Source organism: Anarhichas minor, unplaced genomic scaffold (assembly GCF_050575085.1).
Source record: "Anarhichas minor isolate MPS153535 unplaced genomic scaffold, ASM5057508v1 ptg000003l, whole genome shotgun sequence".
Lineage (NCBI taxonomy): Eukaryota > Metazoa > Chordata > Actinopteri > Perciformes > Anarhichadidae > Anarhichas > Anarhichas minor.
Window position 1 is genome coordinate 17296078 of NW_027466449.1, and position 24232 is coordinate 17320309.

The 24232-nt window shown below is 43.3% G+C and overlaps 1 protein-coding gene across 1 annotated transcript in view; it reads left to right on the forward strand.

The window, feature by feature from the left end:
* LOC142959470 (dedicator of cytokinesis protein 3-like) overlaps nucleotides 1-24232 on the forward strand; it is a 53151-nt gene that overhangs the window by 14227 nt on the left and 14692 nt on the right. The window contains exons 6-38 of the mRNA XM_076100752.1: nucleotides 1370-1518; nucleotides 3480-3564; nucleotides 4870-4911; nucleotides 6548-6702; nucleotides 6863-6944; nucleotides 7262-7322; nucleotides 7422-7569; nucleotides 8722-8810; nucleotides 11019-11144; nucleotides 14423-14547; nucleotides 14695-14857; nucleotides 14980-15086; nucleotides 15934-16105; nucleotides 16317-16414; nucleotides 16873-16956; nucleotides 17052-17152; nucleotides 17253-17334; nucleotides 18219-18389; nucleotides 18691-18753; nucleotides 19099-19291; nucleotides 19431-19558; nucleotides 19719-19865; nucleotides 19978-20076; nucleotides 20175-20269; nucleotides 20470-20545; nucleotides 20705-20805; nucleotides 20898-20956; nucleotides 21071-21219; nucleotides 21349-21434; nucleotides 21549-21575; nucleotides 21688-21783; nucleotides 22258-22318; nucleotides 22422-22515. Coding sequence (XP_075956867.1) covers nucleotides 1370-1518; nucleotides 3480-3564; nucleotides 4870-4911; nucleotides 6548-6702; nucleotides 6863-6944; nucleotides 7262-7322; nucleotides 7422-7569; nucleotides 8722-8810; nucleotides 11019-11144; nucleotides 14423-14547; nucleotides 14695-14857; nucleotides 14980-15086; nucleotides 15934-16105; nucleotides 16317-16414; nucleotides 16873-16956; nucleotides 17052-17152; nucleotides 17253-17334; nucleotides 18219-18389; nucleotides 18691-18753; nucleotides 19099-19291; nucleotides 19431-19558; nucleotides 19719-19865; nucleotides 19978-20076; nucleotides 20175-20269; nucleotides 20470-20545; nucleotides 20705-20805; nucleotides 20898-20956; nucleotides 21071-21219; nucleotides 21349-21434; nucleotides 21549-21575; nucleotides 21688-21783; nucleotides 22258-22318; nucleotides 22422-22515 — 3514 coding nt within the window. The remainder of the gene's footprint in view (nucleotides 1-1369; nucleotides 1519-3479; nucleotides 3565-4869; nucleotides 4912-6547; nucleotides 6703-6862; nucleotides 6945-7261; nucleotides 7323-7421; nucleotides 7570-8721; nucleotides 8811-11018; nucleotides 11145-14422; nucleotides 14548-14694; nucleotides 14858-14979; nucleotides 15087-15933; nucleotides 16106-16316; nucleotides 16415-16872; nucleotides 16957-17051; nucleotides 17153-17252; nucleotides 17335-18218; nucleotides 18390-18690; nucleotides 18754-19098; nucleotides 19292-19430; nucleotides 19559-19718; nucleotides 19866-19977; nucleotides 20077-20174; nucleotides 20270-20469; nucleotides 20546-20704; nucleotides 20806-20897; nucleotides 20957-21070; nucleotides 21220-21348; nucleotides 21435-21548; nucleotides 21576-21687; nucleotides 21784-22257; nucleotides 22319-22421; nucleotides 22516-24232) is intronic.

Consider the following 24232-nt stretch of genomic DNA (forward strand, 5'->3'; position numbering starts at 1 on the left):
TCCCTGCACCTAATTCAACACCTTCTAACCAGTAAGCATCGTGAATAGAGATACAGCCCAAAGATACAGTGACAGCTCCTTATGATACTTCCCCGTAGCATTCTGAGTGTCCCCCCCCCCCCCCTATATTTTCATATACTAGATCTATGCAGGAACAGAAGTGGTGGTTGCACACAGATAATGGCCTACAGACATGTCGTATGCAATTTCATGCTGTGTCATTTAGTCCCTGATTGTTTTAAGCCATGCCTCTCATAGCTTCTGCGTCATCTTAAGATCCGGCTCAGCTCGCCACCTTCAGTCCGCCTTTACTCGCCGGGCAAAAGTGATTACTGGGATCCTAAGGCATCCTTAATCCCGCTACGTGTCGAGGGGGCAGGCAGAAGTGGTTGGTAGGGTTTTGAGTCGGGAGCCGAGTGGATACGTTGCAGAGCTGGCAGCCAGTTTTTACATAACCTCTCACTGAGGACTGCTCATGCTCTGAGCAACCGAGGAGCCCGAGGCATTGGTGTGGTGATGTAACGTCCTCTGAAGCTCGACTAATGTGAAGCGCTGATTTGACAGTGCTCGTTTTCGGTGCTCACCCCCTGTGTGATATGGGCCGTGTTGCCACAGTTGCCTCCATAATAATGGGATGTAGCATTGGCTGGATGTTGATACATTTCACCTTATTGTTGCCAATTACAATTCATGTTATTACTTCAGGGAGCAATGGCCTAAGCATAACTGTGTATCTGTTATAATGTAGGTAATTAGGCCCGCAGAATAGACACCCGAAAGGGCTCATCAACCCCGACAAAAACCTTTGTTTTCCAGCAGCCTTTGAGAACATGCAGTGTTTATCCTCATTAAATTTACATGGGCATTGTGATGCCGCTTAATCTTTTGCATTTATGTAAACAAACCTGGGCGGTAATGTGGACTTGTCATGCCATTAGAGAGAACAGAAAACGCCTGAATTAAAAGTGTCGTCCTTGGTTTATGAGGAACGGTGATGAAATTCATTACCGTGAGGAGGTCAAAGCGGGCTTGCGAGGGGAATTCTTTTTTTATTTTTGGTTTCATTAACAAAACCAGTGGGCTTCTGACTCTCTGTAGCAACACATATTTATTCTGCACGGGCTGGAAGAAACGGTTAGAATGTGATTCTACTTTAACTAAATGTAAAATACGTCACCTGAGTCTGATATCTGATACCTGCTTACAGACTCTTGTTTTCTCACTGTCCAGCTTTGTAGTAATAGTTATACTTTACACTAAACACAGCAGATGAAGTCAAGTACATTCTGGATTTCATTAATAAAGATGCTGCAGAAGAAGGAGATCACATGTCCTAACTAAAGTCTTTTCTTTTTGGCTGCTTCAATAGAAGCACAAGGTGGATCTGTTCCATAAGTTGCGTCATGTGATGAACGAGCTCATCGACCTGCGGCGGCAGCTGATCCAGGGTCACCTCGCCCAGGACCAGACCCGGGAGATCAAGCGGCACATCACCGTGCGGCTCGACTGGGGCAATGAGTGAGTTACCCTCGCACTGAGTGCATTGCGTCGAGATTGGCTCCCAAAGAATACAATACTCCTTTGGCACTGGAGAGAGATCTACAGCGCTGGATGAGTGGGTGCGAAATAGCATCCGCTATGATGTCATTTTATGGTCATTTAGCAGATGAGTGAATCTCAAGCGGCTTAAAGTCAACGCACATCCTCCCTGGAGGAAGTGTAAAGTCATATTCTAACTGTTCACTCCCTCCGACTTGAGCGGTGACAGGCATCCATAACAGAGATAAAGATGAGATGGCTCCAGCTCGGCCGAGGAAGGGCTTTTATGTCAGTTTAGTGTAATATTCATTGCACATACAAGTACACAGAAATTCACTTGAACTATATGTATTAATGTAAAAAAAAACTCAGAAGTAGAGTCTGTAAATTCACTGTATTTTGTCCACCATGCGTGTTGAAGCTCTGTAGTGCACACTGACCTGAGAGCTGTAGTGATCTAATTTCATGGTCAAGAGATCACAGCAGCGCCGATGGTACTCCACGATGTGAGTCTGCACAGTAAGATATACAGCAGCATGGACCAGAGGTGTGAGGAGACATTTACTCCGGTGCTGTACTTAACCCTGTTTAATTTGATGGGTCGCTTTAACACAAACCCATGTGTGGAGTGGTGAAGTACTTTTCAAACCCATGAATCCCAATTACAGATCCAACTGTTTCCAAAGTTTCCAAAAATGTTTTATGCACAAAACTAATCTAAAAAGCGTGTTTTAGATGTGATGTCATGAATTGTGTGTTTGAATATTTCTGCTGAAAGTCCTGGAGCGAACCGATACAGAACAGAGTTTATATGAACAAACCTTTAAGTGGTTTTAAGTTTAAACACTTTTCTTGTGTATTTCTATTTTTCCATTGTATTTTTACTCCACTACATTTACTTCTAGTGTCAATACTGGACCCCATCACATTCTTCTGACAGCTAATTGTTTTGCAAATCAAGTTTGTTCGAGGTGGAAAACTGCGTTACATTAATAGATTAATAGTAATGATAGTAATTTCATGATGCATTTCTGGAGTTTAAACCAATTAACAATATATTATGATAATAACAAATGTACTCATTATGCAGAATGGCCCCTTTTAGTATTACATATACATGACATCATTAATTATTGAAATGATGCATTCATATATTAATATTAGTGTTTTAATGTTGCAGCTATTCGAGGATAAGCTACGTTCAACGACTTTAAATACCGTTGGGTTGTTGCTAAACCTGCGACAATTCATGATGTTTGATAGTTATTGATAAGAAATCCTGTGATTTGTATGTGAAATCTTAAAACAAAAGTTCAACATTCTGAGAAATACGTCTATTACCACTTAATCGTGGCCCTGAGCAGTTTCCAGGCAACCAGCGGAGACGACAGGAAGTTACCGTGCTTAGCCAAGAGATAGTCTGGCACATGAAACCCCCAGTACAACAGCAAACAGACACTTTTACACTCCAGGTTTTTGTGCGAATTAAACAAACAACATATAACGTGTGAATTTGTGAGCTTCAGAGGTGTCGGTGGGCAGATTTTGCCACTTTCAGGCAGAGCCAGGTTAGCTGCGTCATCCTGTTCCCAGTGTTTGTGCTAAGCTAAGCTAGCCGGCTGCAGCTTCTTATTTACAGCACAAACATTTAACTTCATCTAACCCTCTGCCAGAAATCAATAAATACATTTCCCCGAAATGTCAAACTATTCCTTTGATATGCAATCTACTAACTACAACTGTCAGATAAATGTAGTGAAGTAGAAGCGCAATATTCAACATATTAAAAATGTTAGCATGTAACATTAATACTATTATTATACCTATAAGTACAGTGAATGTACAAAAGGATGTGTATAAAGAGATGTGTTGAATAAGACTTGTTTGGACGATTCTCATCATCTTTAAAAACTACTCCGATCCGATGCTTCTGTCTCCAGGCACCTTGGATTAGACCTTGTTCCCAGAAAAGAGTTTGAGATGGTGGATCCCGATCAGATCAGCATATCAGAGCTGCACAAACTGGTACGTTGGGCGTGAATGTTCTTCAACCGATGCATGCTGTACAAACTCACGCCATGAATTATTGAATACAATAAATTAATAAAGTAAATGTGCATTCTATGGCGGATAAAAATGGAATTAAATTCTGCTGCATGCTTATATGAACCACATATATCTATTGCAATGACCCAAATGATGCTGTCTTCACACACTATGAGCTTTCTTTTGATTATTGCACAGCCTGGTTTTACATATAAGAATGTGTCGTCGTATGTGTAGGGACGTGTGAATGTACCGATTATCAAATCATCCATAAGAAGGTGACTCACAAGAGAGCGATTCAGCTGTCGGAGCTGCCTCATGGTGACCTGTTCTTTATGCTTATCTTACCGCCATATTGAGCGTGTCCTTCTTCTTGCACGCATGTGACTCTCACTAGCGTGATCGCAGACATGATGCACAGTTACAGTCCTGGCTGAGGCTTTGGGAAAATACATACAAATCTATTTTTTATAGTTTAAAAAGAAAGAAAGAAAATTACATATTTTAGTTTTGGTTGCTGTAATCCACCAACTAGACTGGAGACGTATTTCCATAAATACATAATACCTCAAATGTATTTTGGCTTCATTAACATGGGACTTTCAAACATATACACACACACACACACACACACACAGGGAGAGAGGAGAACAACTGAAGCAGATCTAATTTTAGAAATATGTGATTACAGCACAGATGTTATGAAATCTATTGTAATACTGCTGGAGACTGTTCTCTGGGAGGGAGATCCTTTCTGGTCATAAGCTCAAGCTCCATATGCTGATGAAAAACACTCCAAAAACGCCCCACAGCCTCCCATTATCCCGTCGCAGTGTTTCTCAGCTTTGCGCGCAGAATGTTTGTGCACCGAATGCTCCGTCCAGAAACAACGGCGTGGCTCTTTCGTGCCAAAAAGCCTCCCGACTCTGTCCATGAAAGTGAGCTTGTTTTTTGGCAGGGCGCGAGGGCCTTGGCTCCTCTTCAGGTAGGGGAGTAGAGCAGTTCTTTTTAGGCTGCTGAGCAGAGAGGTGCATGTGGGCGATACTGGCTTTGTCCTCTCCTCTCCCACACGCTCACGTTTCCCTTTCAGCGCTGCAGCAGAGTAGCCGCTCGGCAGCATGCGTAGGTGAAAGTGTTGTCAGATTTGAGGCATCGACAGAGGCGTCGCTCAGGTGGTGTGTGTCTGAAGCTGCTGCAAGGTATATGAGTTCAATGCTGTGTGGGAAGAGTATAGAATGGACCGACTGATCTGACGTCTTTGCTTTGTACTCCGCTCTCTTTTAGCATGTATCCAGCAGACACTGTGGTCAGCAAAGCACAAACCAGGTATCGTCTTTTCAGAAATAATCATCCGAACCTTTCATACTGAGTCTCCTCATCTCTCATTTTGTATTTCTCTCTGTTCACTCTGGAGCTAATGAAGTCAGGGAACTCATCACCTTTAGACCTGGTCATTTACAAATGATGTGTTTTTGTAGGCCAACCCCGGAAGTTAACATCGCACTGGTTCCCTCCACAAATAAACAATGAGGATTTTAGATTACTACAGAAAATAAGCTCTGTTGAAAACAAGGGTTTATGATACAATCCCCATCAGTAAAAAGTTAACGTCAGCCTATAAGCAAACTACACCACGGTCACATTGTGACTACACACCACGAGGCTGTAGAGGCAAAATAGTCGGTGTGATGATGTTTAGTCGCCTCATTTAGCCTTTTTTAAGACACGTAAAAGCTTCAAAACTCCTGACAAAATTGCTGACACATTTTATGTCATAGAACAAAACATTAAAATCTCCTCAGCTTGTGTTAAACACAGACCTTATCTCAGGCTTCTAACCAAGAACACATTAGAAAAACCCATTGACTTTGAGACAAGGGAACTGAAAGTGCACATTAGCTTGTAGGGTTAAAAGCCTTTGATAGATAATTAAAATCACAAGGTGTCACTGCCGTGCTCCGTAAGAAGCTCACACCAACGCTGCCTGCGTGTAAAGGTTAACTCCGCCTGGGACCACATACGCCCCAAAATGTTTCACAAATGGTGCTGTAGGGCTCTTTAGATCGAATTTCATTTGTGCGGAAACACCGGATTTAAGACTTGTTGTTGCATTTTGAATCCATTCAGGGATGTAGTATTCCATGTAGACCCTAGTGGATCTTCCATAAGCTCACATTTACTGATAGAATGCCTTTAAAGAATAGTTGTCTGTCTATTAAAGAAGAAGCGACCACCAGAAGCTAGTTAGCTTAGCACAAAGACTAGAAACACAGAAAAGCTGGCGTGGCTCTGTTTGAGGGTGACAGAATAGTTCCTCTAAAGTTCACTAATTAGCCTCCTGTTGAACCACGATGGGTCGTTTGAACAACAAGATGTTAATAAGAGAGTTTCAGAGAGGCTGAACCGTGGATTTTGTTACATTTTGACAGAATAAAGCTGACTGCTTCCTCCTTCATTTAACAATAAACAATATTTAATTAGTTTTAGAACTGTCACCTTTGTCATTTAAAACAATATACCCAATAGTCCAACAAAATATGGCACTAAAATCAGGATAAATTAAGGATAACATTGTTTTTTAAATGGCAGTAGTACCGCAGATTGCGATCCGTTTAGGGACCCTGGAAGATTGGGATGCACATAATCATTGAAAGCTTAGTGTCATACATGATATAAATACAGAATGAAAGCGCCCTCCTCTAACAACAAATACAGACCCTCCAGAGCTGCAGCATCATTCATTCATCACTTCTTGTAATGTGCATGTCTACTCAGTCTACTGTAAATAGCACGTACATGTGACAGGAAGAAATACTCTGCAGAGCATTTATCAATGAATTATTCACCTCTTACAGTACCCCCCATTGATCTGTTAAATAAGCTTATCCGTACACAGAGTGGCAGGTACTTGGCCTGGCTCGCAGTACCGACCCGTCTAGTCACTTTCCTCTCCGTTTCCCAGGCTGACAGCACGAGACAGCGGCACGGTGACGGGTGCCGTGTCCCCGTGTCGCACCACCTCTTCATCAATCTGAAGAGCTTCACGTACAACAGCATCAGCGAGGATGCGGACGTCTTCTTCTCTCTGTACGACACTCGCGAGGCCAAACAGATCAGGTACATGGGGGGGGGACAATAATCCCACAATGCTAACTGCGTGCATGCAAAGAGCAAGCACACACAGTATGTCCACACACTGTGTCTGACCGGCAGATTGGCCGAGGCCTTCTGTGGTTGACAGACACTCTGAAACTGTGAACTCGGTTCTTTTTTGCAGCGAGAAGTTCATGGTGAAACTGAACAAAAACGGAGGACCAAAGAATCCAGAGAAGGTTGATCGTCTGTGTGCTCTCTTCACGGTAAAATATTTCCCCCTCGTAGGCATGAATAGACAGACGGAGTCGCACGTCCTCCTCGAATGTAAAACATGCAGTGAAACAAGGAACAAATTCAACTCTGTAATCCCGGTTTAACAACCTCTCAAAATTAGAAATACAGAAGGAGAGAAGGCATTCATTTCAAGGCAAATGTAATTGTCATACTCAATATATATACAATTATATAACATTAGTAATGTTATGTTACTATTTATTACTTTCATGTCAATAAAACCACATTAAATTGAATAAAAACACTATTCTGTATTTCAACCCTTTTTTATACCATTTCTCTTCAGGACCTGAGCAGCAAAGACTTGAAGAGAGACCTGTACATTGTTGCACATGTCATAAGAACTGGTAAATAAAGTACAGTGTTTAATAACAGAGTTTCTTTATTTATTTATCAGTGCTTCTTCTCAGTGTGTCCCTCTCCTTTTTTTGTTTGTTTGTTTCCAGGTCGCATGCTGCTGAACGACTCAAAGAAAGGCCCGCCTCAGGTGCAGTACAGACGACCTTATGGCTGCGCTGTTCTTGCCATGAGTGACGTTTTCCACACCATCACGGACCTCAAAGAGGAGAAGGACTTCGTGCTCAAAGTTTACACGTGAGTACACACATGCGAAGCCCTCGATTATAAATACAGCAGTAGAAAAAGAGAATTCCTCTGTCAAAAGAAGAAGATCGTCGTAAAAATGTTCCTGTCTACGGCTGTCGGTGTAATTGTTTTTTTAGCTGCGTGGCTTCTGCACTTCTGGAATTAGAGTTAAAGAATCTAAGCAGCGAGGCGGGAATGTTCTTGCAAATGTCGTGCATGACAACCTAGCGCTTCAGCGTTGATGCCTGGTGTGTTTTGACCAGAATGATAATGAAGTGTCCTCTGGAAAATCAATAGCCGCTCACCCCGGGCCTGAGATAGGGCACTTGGCGTGTTGTGAATCTGGCTGCTTCTGTTAGGCCTCGCCACAGAGAGACACTCCTGTACGCCGGCCAACCCAGTGAAGGAGGGAGACACAGAGAAGGAGAAGGGGACAAGAGAGAGAGAGAGAGAGAGGGAGGGAGAGGGAGGGAGGAAGAGAGAGAGAGAGATGACACTTAGATAATGGAGCAAAAGTTAGAGGACGAAGAAGAGAAAACAAAGAAACACCGAGCTCAGCATATTCTCTTGTCAGTCAACAGCTAGAACGTCTCCTTGAGTCTGTGCTGTCCTCCTCAGCGTCCTCTCCGGGTCGGAGGTCACTCACACACTTGGCCATCCTGTTATGTGTGTGTGTGTGTGTGACAATTTTCTCTCGTGTTTTCAGGATAATTTTACAGCTCGGTGTGAAATAAAGATTTCCAGAATAGAAAGCTGTCGTTTTTATTGGATTCCTCTGCTGAGGCGAAGAGCTCTTCCCTTAAAAAAAAAAAAAAAAAAAGCAAGCAGTGATTCAGTGCTGAGCTGCCTCCAAACTGTCGGCTCCTATAACGCTCCAGTCTGTGCATTTCCCCATGCCATCCCAGGGGCCTTCGGGCCCACAGTAATGAAAAAGGCTGGTAGAGAGCTGGCTGTCAGGTTTGCTTAGTGAGCTGTGCATTTGGGCTAATGTGCTGCTTGATAGCGCCTCCCCCTGCTGCTACCTTTTCTCCAGGAGGAAATCGGCTCTGGGACACATGCTGTTCATGTAGTCCCCGTGCACTCAATTCCGATCCCTCCATCTGGGCGCACTAATGGGTGCGTTGTTAACCCCCCCCCCCCCCAACTGTCTTTTCTCTCCAGGTGTAACAACGAGAACGAGTGGCACCAGATACAGGAGAACATCATCCGCAAGTCCAACACCAAGTACTCAGCTCCCAGCACCAACTATGGTGAATATGTTTGTCTCCACAGACCGGCGACCTGTTCATGACCCAGTGTCTTGGGTCATGTGACCGCTGATAGATAAACAGTATATTGGCTCAAGAGAAGGATGTGCAGTTATGTTTTGGTATCTAAACATACAGACAGTTTCGATGTTCCTGCCTACTCATTTCTCTTTTTTTTGTAAACATTGAAAGTCTCTCTAGACGCAGCGTCATGGTCAACATGCTGTCTACAGTGTTCATAGGAATTATTTCCTTTGTTAACATTAGTTCCAAAGATAATTGTGTCTGTCGGTTATTCTGACAAAACAGGATATTGTTTCTGGAAAGTGTCTATTGACGACTACCAATGATCAATAATATGCCTAAAAACATAACATTTTTAGTAAATAGTGTCGAGTTCACATGAAAATATACACCATGAGAAGATTTATTAACTTTAACTATCCTACGAAACTAATTTTCATACACTGAGGAAACTATTCCCTTCACATCTCTGCTTGTATTACCTTATTGCGGTTTTTGTACGTGCGCTGCGATGAAGGACTTTGCTTTTTCCAGATATTTAAAGGAATACTTCGACATTTGGCATTTTCGCTTTCTTGCCGAGAGTTAGGTGAAGAGATCCGTAAACCACTCTAGAATCTAGAGAAAGCCGCAGGTTAGCTTAGCACAAAGATTAGCAACAGCTAGCTTAGATCTGCCCGAAGGTTAACAACAAGTACACCTACCAGCAGCTCTAAGACTCATTAGTTAAACTATGGTTTCTCTTTCTTCTTTTTATTCCAAACAAAAACGTGAAGACGTTGTGGTTTTACGGGGGATTATGTGAGGGGACTATTTCATGGCTCGCTGCTCGCGGCCAAGAAACAGAAATTGTCCTTAGGTAAGCTCATCGACTTCGCTTCGTGTTGAAAGGACAAATTAGAGAGTGGCATCAATATTCTCATCTAACGCTCGGCAAGAAAGTGTAAAAGTGCTGCAGAGTATTTACTCAATTAATAGTTTGGTCCATAAAAAGTAAGAAGTGACGTCTTCAAATTTTATATTGTTTGAAAAAACAGCCAAATATTCACATTTGAGAAGCTTTCAGAAGTTCTGTTTAAGAATTGTCAAATGATGATGAATTGATTATCAAAATTGTTTGCTTGTTATTTTTCTGTTGATCGACTAGCCAATTAACCAATAAGTACCGTATTTTCCGCACTATAAAGCGCACCGGATTATAAGGCGCACCTTCAATGAATGGCCTATGTTAGAACTGTTTTTATATATGGGGCGCACCGGATTATAAGGCGCATAGAATAGAATAGCGTCGTAAGCGTGTCTCTTGAAAGGTGCCATTTTGGGGTCTTTATACACACAAGTGGTGTTGGACTAGGAGTAAGCACAGTACCGGTGTTTACCGCGGTGCGGCTTTGTAGTTTACCAGTCGTACTGAAACATTTTGACAGAGCGCCGTGTACAACCAGTATGGATCAACCAATTAACCAATTGATCCATATATAAGGCGCTCCGGATTACAAGGCGCACTGTTGTTTTTTGAGAAAATTAAAGGCTTTTAAGTGCGCCTTATAGTGCGGAAAATACGGTAGTCGTTGCTGCTCTGAAAGCGAATAATTAAAATCCCCAAATGTCTTTGATTCATTGGATCAGACAAAAACAGACGGTCCCCTCTGATTAATGCATCTAGAAATGTTTTTAAAATTCCAGATAGCAAAGAAACTACTCCCTGATTTTTTATAAAAATCCATTAAAATGACTTCACAGCATATCGTCACTTTGTGTCTTCGGTATGAAACAATCTCGCCGTGTGGAGTTTTTCAAAATGGCTTCACTGTCGAGGTGAACTCTGCAAATTCACTTTTACTTCTCTTTTTTTTTATTATGAGCATCTCACAGTGTGATACGTGACTCATTCCTCACAAACAAACTAGAGTCACTAGATTTGTGTGGTAGCCTTATTTTTTCTTGCTTCTTTGCGTAATTCCCCTACACCATTTCTCCTCCCTCCCTCCCTCCCTCCCTCCCTCCTTTCTCTGTGGCTCTTATCACATCTCACTCTTGTGTCTGTCTTCTCCTCCCCCACATTCTGACTAATGTCCTTTTTAATACCCCCTCTGTCCCTCCCATCTCACTTCTTCTTCGTCCCTTCACTGTCTTTACTTCCATTCCTCTTTCCACCCACAACCCCCACCCACATTCCTGCCCCAGGCCTCATCATCTCCCTGCAGCTGCTGCGGGGTGAGCTGGAGCAGATCAGACGGGAGAACCAGGCTGTGTTCAACAGGGCCCTGGCTCTCACGCGCAAACTGGGTTTCCCAGATGTCATCCTGCCAGGTGAGGAGCAAAGAGCAGTGGGCGGTAATGGGGACAAGGAGGTTCAAGGAGGTGAGGAGGTGGAGACCGGAGGCCAGATGGCTTGGAGGATACGAAACGAGGAGACGGTCACAGATGAAGGCACAGAGGATGCAGATGAAAGAGGAGAGGGAGAAGGATGTAGGAAAAGCCAGAATAGGGGTTAAAGATGGTATAGAAGTACTGTACTTAAGCACGACATTGAGGTACTTGTACTTGGAGTATTTACATTTGATGCTACATTATACTTCTATACTGCTACAGTTACTAGTTACGTTTCAGTGACATTGAAAACAGTCACTAAGCTGACGAAATACAACATTTGTACTAAATTAGTAGAACACTAGTGGCCTCTTGTTACACATCGATGTCGATGAGTTGTTAAAGCTCCGCCCTCTAAACTTCTCAGATGATGTCATTCAAACGACTTCATGAGGCTCAAAGAGGTAAACATATTTTAAACGGCAAATTAACTCATTTACTGACCCATCTGTTTTATCCTGTGACCCTTTGAGGGGACCCGACCCCTAGGTTGGGAACACTAAACTACTGCATATAAAGTAGTTCAAAGTAGACACACGGCAACTAGCTACAACAGCAAAATACCAGTTACACAGTGACTACGTTCAAGTATATTCAAGTTTTTGCCCTTATTCTGAAAAATGATAATATTCCTAATAAGCTGTTTACATGGCTTATGAATATTCCACTAATATTGCCATTTAAATGCAGCCTTGAGTACACTTATTAACGTAAAACGACCCCATGACGCGTCCTCACCACCGGGGCCAGTGAATCCCACGTCGACGCCGTTCTCGATTCCTGTTTGACAGGAATCGAGGCCCAAACACGAAAATATAGAAATGTGAAACAGCAGGAGCTGCGTGTGCCATTTTGCTCCTTTGCATCAGAATATGTTCATAAGTTTATAATAATATGTTTTCCACCGGTGGCGGCCTCCCTCTCTCATTCCTTCAACCACCTTCTTAAAAGGTCGACGTTGTGATATGTGTGCATATCACAAAAAACTGTCGATATCCAAGTCCTTCATAATGTTTAAAAGTAGGTGTGTCTCTCCTTCTTTTCTCTCGGACATGCATCTCTACTCCAGCTTTGCAAACTATTGGCCAGTTGGTTTGTGTTCAACACACAGAGTTGGTCGTAAACAGGAGAGAGTCTGTGTGTCGCAAAGTGCCATAAATAACTCTACTGAGACTCATGTTCTGAACGTGCTGTATACATGTCCAAAGAATGCTCCTAAAACCTGAATAATGTCGACATATCTCACGTGTCTTTATCAGAAAATGCTCCATTCAGAATATTCAAACAGAATATGATGTTTACATGAGCCATATCAAATTCTAAATATTGTCATATTCTGAATAGTAGTGGAAGACGAGCATGTGGACGTAGTCCTTAATGCATATTAAGATGTTCAATGCAGGATGTCTTTAAGGGAGCATTCTTAAATGATTGTATTGTTGCTAGTTCTTCTTCCACCGCTGGTATTTAGGAGGCTCTCAGGTGTGTCACTCCCTATTTGTGTGAGATCAGGATTTAGGTCAGGTGCTGAGCAACTTATGAAGAGCAGAGGTCTTCAAAGATAACTCAAAGAAAGGGAGAGAGAACGGAAGAGGTGTGTGTTTATTTCAGTAGATTTCATCAGATAACATTGTTCTGCTTTGAGAATGTATGATCCTCTCTTCTTTTCTCTCCTCTTCTTTCCTCTCCTCTCCTCTTCTTTCCTCCCATCTCTTCGCCTGTCCTCTCCTCTCCCATCCCCCCTTCTCCCATCTTCTCTCATCCTCTCCTATTCTCTCCTCTCCTCTTCTCTCCTCTCCTCTCCTCTCCAGTTAGCCTGAAATACCTCCCAATATCACCTCTTGTGACTCATCCGTCCCCAAGGAAATGACTTGGATATAAATAACTATAATCTGATTTTATAAATAACTGCAATATCTTCCTCCACTGTTGCCGCTGATATTTATTGCATTACCCGCTGACCTCACAAAAGGTGCCGAGGCAGTCATGAGCTACAGTGTATTACGACTCAGCGGGGTCGTTTCTCATCGCCGAGAACGATGACGTGCGGTGCACGTCTTGGTCTTAATTTATGTTGACCACTCGCAGTTCATCTGTGAAGCGGATGCTGAGATGTACATTATAACTTATTAACATCGCCGAGGCAGGGGGACATGTTTGTTCTCATAGTCTGGGAGTTTGTGAGATGTCTTTGTCCTGTTGTTGTCTCCAGCTTGAGCCTCAAGAGGGCAATGACTTTGTGCGTGACGTCTAAGTTGGCGTGTGTAGCTTTAAAGAGTGCTCCACCGCTTTAGCATTAGCATTAGCATCGCACAGGATAAAACTTGATGCCGCTGAACCAGAGAGTCTTTTTTGTTCTCGTCAAAACCTGACGCCTACATGACCCATAATGCAACTTGGTTAAGCCTCACTTCTTTCTCCACACCATGGATGTATTATTAGAGCTGGATGCGGGGCAAATAGCCTTCCTATAAATATCACCTGAGGCCCAAAGACTATTTTCCTCATAGACCACTATTATAAAAGAGTAAAGATATAAACAAAAGAAGGTTTTTGAGAGATACAGGGATGAGGAAAGAGTCCTGTCTCTCTTGGGATTGTGACGCTTGTTTTTTGATGTTGTTTTTATTTTTTTATTTCATTATTAAGATGATTTTCTTTAGGTGTTCATGTGATAAACATTAAATTTGCTATTTAAATTATAGAAAGGGGTATCATTTAGGGCTGGGCGATAATTCAACATGATGATTTATCTTCTTTAAGTGGAATCGTATTGTGAGAAATCATATATCGAGATATCGTGATACACAATAACTGTAAAGATTTCCCAAAATCAAGAATAAAAAAATATTTGTGTGATGTCATCAGTTGTCTATGGGCCGAGCGGGAGGGAGCACGAAGCATTAAGGCAGCAACACAACAGCTAAACCTGGAGGATAGTACATTTCTTTGCAAATCATTTTCATTCAAGCAACTGATTGAATCGGCATCCAGTTCCTCTAACACGTCCAGGCTCCAGATTCAAACTGCAACTTCCCAACTGGAGTTGCCTCAAGTGGAGTTGCCTCAAGTGACACTTCAGGCAACTCCAGAGGGAACCACAAAGGGCTCTAAACAACTTGTTTCTTAATGTGCAGTAGCACCCACCTGTAGACTGATTTTGACATGTCGGTGGAGTTTCCCTTTAACTGAAGTTCCTCCTGTGTAATGTGTTTTAGGTGACATACGCAATGACCTGTATCTGACCCTGGAGCGGGGGGAGTTTGAGAGGGGCGGCAAGAGCGTCCAGAAGAACATCGAAGTCACGCTCTATGTACTTTATGCCGACGGGGACACACTCAAAGTATGACACAGACATGAGTCAGACGTGTGCCATGCATGAGTCATGATCAGTGTCACCTCCCCCCCCCCTCTTCCCCATTCACCCACACATTCATATAAATTTTGTCACTAAAAACAATCCACCGTGCTCCTTTTTGTTTCCTCTCAGGACTGCATCAGTTTGGGCAGCGGAGAGCCCAGCAACAGCGAATATCGCTCATTTGTCCTTTACCACAACAACAGCCCTCGCTGGAGTGAGATGGTCAAGCTGCCCATTCCCATAGATCGTTTCAGAGGGTCCCACCTACGCTTCGAGTTCAGACACTGCTCCAGTGAGTCACTAATGCGGCCCGTCCCTCAGCGCACGCGTTTGTTAGGACGGAGCGGGTCACGTTCTGAGGTACACAAGTAGTACAGATACACCGTGATGATGCATGATATTCCTTCCTTTCAGCTAAAGACAAAGGAGAGAAAAAACTGTTTGGTTTTGCTTTCACTCCTCTGATGAGAGAAGATGGGACCACACTGTCAGATGAGAGCCACGAGCTGTATGTGTACAAGGTATGTACCGGTTAACGCACACATTTTTAGATGTACGCTGTCTCTTTACCTTTGACCTTTTGTGTCCTTTTAAATAATCAAGTCGAGTGCATTAAAGTTACCCGGCTGTCTCCGTGACTTTAATGTCTTTTCTCAACAGTCTGAGAACATGTGATTTAATGCATTATCCCTCTTGTTTGCTCTCCTTCACCAAAACATGTGCAGAAGCTACACTGCGATAGCTGAGTGACTGAGCCACCGATACAATGAAAAGTGTTTTGTCCAGAGGCAATTATCAGAGTTTTTCTGGCCTATAATTCCTGTTTTTAGGCCCTAAAAATCCAGAGGACCAAATCTCTGTCTCATTAAAAAATATTTAAAATATGATATAATCCATCATGGAGCTTGGAGGATGTAAATAATACGTCTGTGAGGATTTTTTGTCTGCATTTGGAAGCGAGGTCTTTCACTTTGCACTTGAAATGACAATGTACTGTATTTCAAGCTTGATATATAACTAGCATTGATATATCTATCTTCTGAACCTCCTGTGAACCCAAACTCTGCCCTACATTCATTAGCATATCCCTGCCACACACGCTAACATTTAGCATGCTAGCAGTACGTGTGATCAACGAAGCTGGTTGTCAGCATGCTAAAGCGTCACCCTCAGGAAAAAACCTTTTTGTGTGGTATCGCAGCACATTAGCAGGCAAGATTAGCCAGAAAGTTACTCAAAGTATATTGTGCTAAGATGCTAAAACGGTACGCCAAACTTCTTTCATTGGTCGGCGTCTGGCCGGTCATTCTGCTGCCGCCAATCAAATATCTCTCAGTGCATGTCTTAGTAAATCTCCTCTTCCTCCAGTGTGATGAAAACGCCACCTTCAGTAACCAGGGCCTGTACCTGAGTCTGCCCTGCTGTAAAGAGGACTTCAACAGCTGCCCCAACCTGCCGGCCAACCTGCCCTTCCAGAGAAGCCCCAAAGAAACCTTCTGGGTCTCCACGATACTCTGCTCCACCAAACTCACACAGAATGGTAGTAAAGCACCTTACATGCTCTTCTTGTTATATATTTTCCCCTAGGGCTCAGAATGTGCTTGTTATTATCAATTTAAACAATATAATTGTGTATTTCATCAACATACGAATCCATTTACAGACGATAAATCATCATTTTTGAGTTATCGCCCAGCCCTACTTCCCCATACTATTTCCTTCAACTCTGTGTGCTTTCACTCTGTTCTCAGTGGACCTTCTGGCTCTCCTGAATTGGAAGGCCCATCCCGACCGGGTGTTGGACATCCTCGGTCGATTGCGTCAGATTAGCGGAGAGGAGATTGTCAAGGTCGCTGTCATCACATTATTTATCTGTCGATGTGAACGATGCACGAGTGTATTTACCGTCCGTGTGGCTGTAGGCTGAACTCCATAACACCAAACATTTAGAACAACACGAGGAAAAGCTGAGTAATACATTTTCAGTTTGTTAACGTATAAACTTTAAGTGTAACTTTATTGATAATAGGTGAAACTATAATGTTATTCTTATATATTGATTAACCCGATTAGATATTAAGCATTTACAGCTTTAAATTGTTCACGTGCTTTTATGTTCACACTGCATGTTGACTCTTTTAAGTATTTCACTGTGTGAAACACATTTGATTCTGTTTTTTCATCTCAGAATTAAAAATAGGTTTTATTGCCATGCTTGGTGGATGAAGGGGCCTCCCTTTGTTTCTATTTTAGTCGGGCCTTTCATGCGATGCTCGTGTTGGGTGCTGTTCCTTTCTCTCCTCACAGTTCCTGCGAGATGTCCTGGATACGCTCTTCTGTCTCTTAGATGACAACACTGATAAATATGGGCCGCTAGTTTTCCAGTCACTGGTAGGAAGATGAAACAACTATACTATGTGATTTATTTGCTGGTGTATTGGTAGCGGTAATAAGACTAACATCTGTGTGTGTGTGTGTGTGCTTAGGTGTTCATCATTAACCTGCTCAGGGACAGCCGTTTCTACCACTTCAGACCTGTCATGGACTCCTACATCCAAAACCACTTTGCTGGAGCTTTGGCTTACAAGTACGAGAACAAAGCAAACGCAAAAGTCTGAATTTAGATACCTGCAGAGTCACACTTGACATTGAATTGACCCTCGTAATTTCAAACCATCTGTCTGCAGAGAACTGGTTCGATGTCTGAAGTGGTACATGGACCGCTCGGCCGAGGTCGTCCGACAGGACCACATCCAGGAGGCCATGAGGGTAAAGTATCACACACACTTCCTCCTGGTCCGTCCTGGCTCCCACTACTGGGAGTCATTAGTAGGAGATGGTAACAGAAGGATTTATGCGATGCCCTTATAAGGCCCTACTCGCCTGCTGAGAGAAAGGAAGTTATGTAAAGTCTCTACAGATATTGACGTGTTCTGCAGGCCTTCACACACCGGGGGCAAGACGAATAAATGATACGACAATGCAAAGTACTCGGCTGTGAATATTTAGCATGTAAAATATTCATACCGGCAGCGATGCAAATTTGTGACGGCTGCAACAGTTTTTAAACAAGAGGTTCCAATAGATTTGTGCAGGCGGAGGACCAACCAGCAGGATCCTAGTGACCCCGGCACAACGTGATTTTCTTATTTACGTAAATGAAAGCGTTTATTTGTGTTGTGCACTTGCACCTCAAGCTGCTGCTTGATGCTCTCATTTGTACGTCATCATTTTTATTTTGTAAATCTTTTAATCCGCAAAGCATTCTGTGCTTGAGCTTGAAAAGTGCTATATTAATAAAAGTATTATTTTTATTATTATTATAATTATTTTTGTCAGTTCAGAAAATAAATGACTGCTCTTCTTGTTCTGTGTGGAAGTACTTATGACAAAAACAACAGTTTGAACAAATATGTTGATGTACGAATAAATCGCACAAAAGGAAGCGCCCTCAGCGTGCGAAGGCATGAAGAGATTTTCCACACGGTCTTTGAATTTACTTTTCTGATGAGAGCATGTGAGGAACATTTCTTTTCATGTATTGATTTTCTCCAGATGATCAAGAACAAACCCATTCAGAGCTTGATGCTGACTTTATTGTACGAAATGATGCGAACCTCCGCTGACCGGATTGTCTCCGTTCTTCCCCTCAGGCTCTAGAGTACCTGTTCAAGTTCATCGTCCAGTCTCGTATCCTGTACTCGAGAGCCACCTGCGGCATGGAGGAGGAGCAGTTCAGAGCCAGCATCCAGGAGCTCTTCCAGTCGATCCGCTTCGTCCTGAGTCTGGACAGCCGCAGCTCAGAGAACCTGGTGTTCACGCAGGTCGGATAGTTCACCCCGCATGACAAACGCCGTCTACCGCTCTGACAGTGTGTCACCTGCTCTGCAGCCTTATTTATTTTTAATCTTTGCTTATGAATGTTTTTATTTTCTCTCTTATCCATCCTCATAATTTGCATTCATGATTCACTGATTATTTTTTGTTTGTTACTGTTTGTAACTTATTTCACTTTTCTTTATTTCACTTGCTTCACGTTTCATTTTGTGACTGACGCCTCAATCCCTCGCTCCCCCCCTCCCCCCCCCCCCCCCCCCCCCCCATCCTTGTCTTGCTCTGGGACAGTTTAGGGGTGTGATCAGCTGCATGCCTCTCTGTGGTTATGCCTCTGGGCTCTCGTCCATCTCAGTAAGTCACAGCGCCCCCCTGTGTTGGTTCCTCTATGCAGCAGATGCTGCGTGTCCAGGATGATGTATTCCTCAGTAACTGATATGCAGCCAGTGCTTTAGATAGAATCTGAGATTATTTATGGCTGTGGAAAGAGATAAATGGTGGAGCTCTTTTGAGATCTTGCTGCTCTCTTAAGAAGATAAATAGGTTTCATTTTGGGCTATTTTGTTTTGGATCAGTGTCACTCAGAAAAAAAGCATATTGTTTGTGATGTTTTAATGTAAGTGTGTCTTATTTGAAACATGTCCTCATGTACACTACATATTCCCTCTCTTTGTCCTTTGTTTCTCACCCCCCCCCCAGGCAGCGCTGTTGAACAGTTTCCCTGATATCTTTGATGAGCTGCTGCAGATGTTCACCGTTCAGGAGGTAGCCGAATATGTCAGGGGCACCCTGGGGAGCATGCCCAGCACAGTGGACATCGGCCAGTCCATGGACGTAGTCAAACTGCAGTCCATTGCTCGCACAGTTGAGAGCCGCCTCTTCTTCTTCCCCGGTGAGACAATCGTTGCAAAGTGTTTTCCTTTCCCTGATGATACCAAAACAACCATACATGTAATCCTAATGTGCATACAAAGCTTTTCCGCTTCATCCTCACTGTTTCTCCTTGTTTTTTCTTTACTCTCCTCCCTCAGAGTCTCGCAGTATTCTGCTGCCGGTGGTTCTGCATCACATCCACCTGCACCTGCGCCAGCAGAGGGAGCTGCTCATCTGTTCTGGGATCCTTACCAGCATCTTTTCCATAATTAAGACTAGCTCCATGGTACAGTACATTTTACCGTGACTTAAAATCACATCTCATCGCAAAAAAAGTTGCAATATATATATCATTTCTATTTCCTTTTGAAATATATAGGATTATGATAATGCAGCTGAAACACTAAAGCATTAAGCAGCATGTCTGCATCTCTGTGTCTCCTCAGGAGTCTTCTGTTCAGGAGGAAGTGGAGATGATGGTGGAGAGCCTCCTGGATGTGCTGCTGCAGACTCTGCTGTCCATCATGAGCAAGTCTCACTCTGTGGAGACGGCCAGAGGACAACGCTGTCCCCAGTGCACCGCCGAGATAACGGTGAGCTTCCACTCCATGTACCTCTTTGACGTGCAGTAAAAACAGTCTGGAATATGAGTTGATTAACCTTTTTAAATACGCGTGGCCCTACCTGTCATTTTCCTTCGTGCAGGGGGAGTATGTTTCCTGTCTTCTCTCTCTGCTTCGGCAGATGACAGAGCTCCACTTCCACCATCTACTCAACAACTTCCATAGCAAAGAGGAGCTGAAGGTGTGAAACCGTCTGAGTCACATGATCACAGCATTTTGCCGCAGCCCGCTTACTGCATACCTTGACTGCATACGCGTTCTTATTATATTCCTTTGCAGGAGTTCCTGTTGAAGATCTTCTGCGTGTTCCGCAATCTGATGAAACTGACTATCTTCCCCCGAGACTGGAGCGTCATGAGGCTTCTAACTAGTCAGTGAGTCTGCTTTTTTCCATTTCTGTCACGCAGTCTTCTTTGTCCCAGCGACGGTAAGGGAATACAGCCGGCCATTAGATCAGCCTCTTCCGATTATCCTGCTCCAAAGGTGACGCTTCTGTTGAAAGTTTTATTTTTTCATCTATTTTGGGCTGCTACCTCATTTCATAAACTGACGGTGTAACGTTTGCTTTCTGCAGTATCATTGTAGTGACAACACAGTTCCTGTCTCCGGCGCTGCACAAGAACTTCTCAGAGGTCGATTTTGATTTCAAGGTGTGTGTGTGTGTGTGTGTGTGTGTACATTTAGGAAACCCAGCACACTACGAAGCCACAAACTGGGTGAAGCTTCTCCATAATTCAGTTTGTTGAACTAGTGTTAGTGGTTCAACGGGGCATTTATTTCCTCTTGTTTTGGTCTGTGGTGTGTTTCAGGTGTGGAACTCGTTTTTCAGCCTCACTGTTCTGTACATCAACCAGCCCAGTCTGCAGCTGGAGGCGCTCGGCCCGGCTAAGAGAAAGAAAGTCCTGGACAAGTAAGGAACAGCCGTATATTCATCAAACGCATTCTCTCCATTTCATCCAGTATTTAACGATCTTTCCATGCTTCACTCTCCACTCTTTTTAGAAATGGAGATATGAGGGTGACGATGGCATACGAGCTCTTCAGCATGTGGCAAAAATTAGGTGCGTCCGACAACCCAACTCCACACACACACACACATGACACGTATCACTGGATGTTTTATGAAATTAGCGAGATCAAAACGTCTCCTTTCTGTGTGAATCTGTGTAATCCAGGCGACAACAAGCCCCACTTCATCCCAGGAATGATGGGTCCCTTCCTCGGCGTCACCCTGGTGCCTCAGACCGAGGTTCGAAACATCATGATCCCAATTTTCCACGACATGATGGATTGGGAGCAGAGAAAAAACGGCAACTTCAAACAGGTCACTGTCACATTGTTACGTTATGAACTACGGATTGTGTGCCGCTGTAGAAAAACAGCTTTTTGTCACATAATATACCCTCATCTTTTGGCTGAATGTGTGTGTGTGTGTGTGTGTGTGTGTGTGTAGGTGGAAGCAGAGCTGATGGATAAGCTGGACAGCATGGTGTCGGATGGGAAAGGCGATGATAATCACAGAGAGCTCTTCAGCCTTTTGTAAGCATCAAACCTGTGTTTAGTGAGCCTGGAGAGTGATACGCAGAGTGATGCTGCTCTCATCGTGTTTCCCTCTAACGTTCTTCTCTGTGTTGTTTGGCTGTCTCACCGCAGGACCCAGCTCTTTGGTCCTTATCCAAGGTGAGGTGTAACGCTCTTACGGCTGAGGCGAAGAGACGTGCGATTCATATCTACTTACCTCCTGCGCTTGTCACCTTTAGTAAGAACATCCTACTGTGTTTTCTCTGTGCAGCCTGCTGGAGAAGATAGAGCAGGAGACCTGGAGGGAGACGGGGATCTCGTTCGTCACGTCGGTCACAAGACTTGTCGAGCGATTGCTGGATTACAGGTATGATGACATTTAGTTGCACATTATTTTACTTTTACCGGCCCCGGGGCCACATAGCCTGCTTGAGCGGCGTGTGTAGGTTGTGTAGAGATTTGATGTCTTGCCTATTTTTTTCCCTTCACAGCAAAAACAGACTGTGAAAATGAGTTTCGATGTCTGTAGAATATGTCACAGATGTGAGAAAAGGTTCATGTTTATTTTTAACTCAAAGGTTCCTGTTTTTTGTTTCAAAATAAAAGCCCTCCAGCGTCTTTCTGTGGACATAATCTCTTCATTTGATAACAAGGCTTTTATTCTAAAATATTTGCGGGACAGTGATGTGGAAAATGCAGTGAAGTCCTCCAAAGAGAAAAAGAGTTTTTATCATTTACAAATGAGCACATGCAATGAATTTATTCATTTAGACTATTATGCAAGGCGAACCTTATGTTGAAAGAGCAACAAGAAAAAAAATGTAATTTTTTTTATTTTTAGGGACTGCATGAAAGGAGACGAGATGGAGAACAAGAAAATTGGTGGTTCCGTCAATCTCATGGTGAGACATTGATGGCGGTGTTTTCAGACTTCAGAAACACGTTCATGAACAATCCCACACATAAAATAAGATGTTAACCACTATTTTTTTAATTCAACCCCAGAACTTCTACAAATCTGAGGTTAACAAGGAGGACATGTACATCCGTTACATCCACAAGCTGTGCGACCTGCATCTCCAAGCAGAGGACTTCACAGGTAACAGAGACTCGGGGGCGTTTCTGGCTTTGTTCTGCCTTAAGTGGCATTTCTTTACCTCTTCCTTTCATTGTTTTTTTTTTGTAGTAGAATAGATGCGGGAGAGAAAGGTTTAAGGTGGCAGGAAGAACAGGATATGTAGACCCGGAGCATCACCGCGGCTGTATTTCTTTTGGTTAAAGGCCACGCACACACATGGTCCGCCCACACAGGTCCACAGGCCCACAGCTGTTCAGCCGATTAGACGTGTTCTCAAGGTGCCGTCAGACCAGAGTTTCACTTCCCATTGATTTCTATAGAAGAACGAGGTGGAGCTTATTCACACCATCTTTTGCTTCGTGCAGAGTCTGATTGAAAATCACAAGGCCAGTTTGAGGGAGGGGTTGGGATTTACTTTTCATTCAGGAAAACATCGATCGTTAACAGCCTCGGTTTTTTAAATGCACGACACAATATTAACAACACAAACAGCCGAGAAAGAGGGGCGCTGCTCGGCTGTAGTGGGTGCAAGGACAGTGACAGATAAATTATGAGAAGCTGTATAATTCATTCTTTGTGGATTGCTGTTTCTAGCGTGCTAGCTATGCTAACTCGACCATTAATCTTTATTATTCTTATTAGCACATGGAGCCCGATGACCTCCCATACTTCCCAGCATACCTCCACCCACCTTCACCCTGAGTTGAGGTTTAATTAGAGAGAGTAACTGAAACTGTGTGAGTGTGCGGGGGCTTCAAAGGTTCAGGCCGGGATATCTTTTCCTGCTTTCTTCACCGGCGACAGCTGTAGCCGATGAATTTGGTGTTCAAGTGATGACACTTTGGCCAGACGTTGGTGTAAACTGCAACACGACTGGTTGGCGGAGGAACACAACTTCGAGGCGGTGAATGTAGTGTTTTTAGCAAACTGTTCTCTTTTAAAATAAGTACAACAAATTAAAAGAGAGAGTCCGGCGGCATCATCTTATTACAACTGGTGAAACTCCACCGCAGCAGACTGGATGCCCTGTTCAGCCGTACATTAGGACGATAACAGATATGAAAATAGACTTAGAGTGTAGAGACGGCACCGTCAAGCAAACTAGTCACATGTCAGGTAGAGATGCAGATACATGTGTGCGTGTAGTTTAACATGAAGACATTACACTGTTGCTTCCGGTGACTTGTATCACATTGGTCCATTTTTATATTAGAAAAGGGCAAAATACGTTATTCGGAGGGCGATTATGGTACATTTTAATCAGGTCTGGTAATGTGACACTCAATCATGTCAACGGGAAATTAGAGGAAGTCAGTCAGTTAATGTAATGGTGTAAATGGCTTTAGTGCTCTTGCTCCACTCACATTATTGGCAGTGGTGGCTTTATTGTGTTGATGTAAATGTGGCCAAACCTGAGTAATTAAATGCAACCTTATTCACCGGTTACGTAAAACAAACAAACAGGCGGCTGGCGAGATAATTGAAAACACATTTCATTGTTCGGAAGTCGGCTGTGAGTCGGCTGTGATCGCACATGTGGTTATTGTGTGAATCATTGTCTAAAAAACACCTCTTCTCATCGTCAAAGATGTGAATTCAACATAGAAAGAGGCATCTTTTGTTTATTCTAAGGCTGCAACTGATGACTATGTTCATTATTGATTACCTTTTTGGTTAATCTATAAAATGTGAGAAATTAGTGAAACATGCACATCACAATGTCTGTAGCCTAATCAGC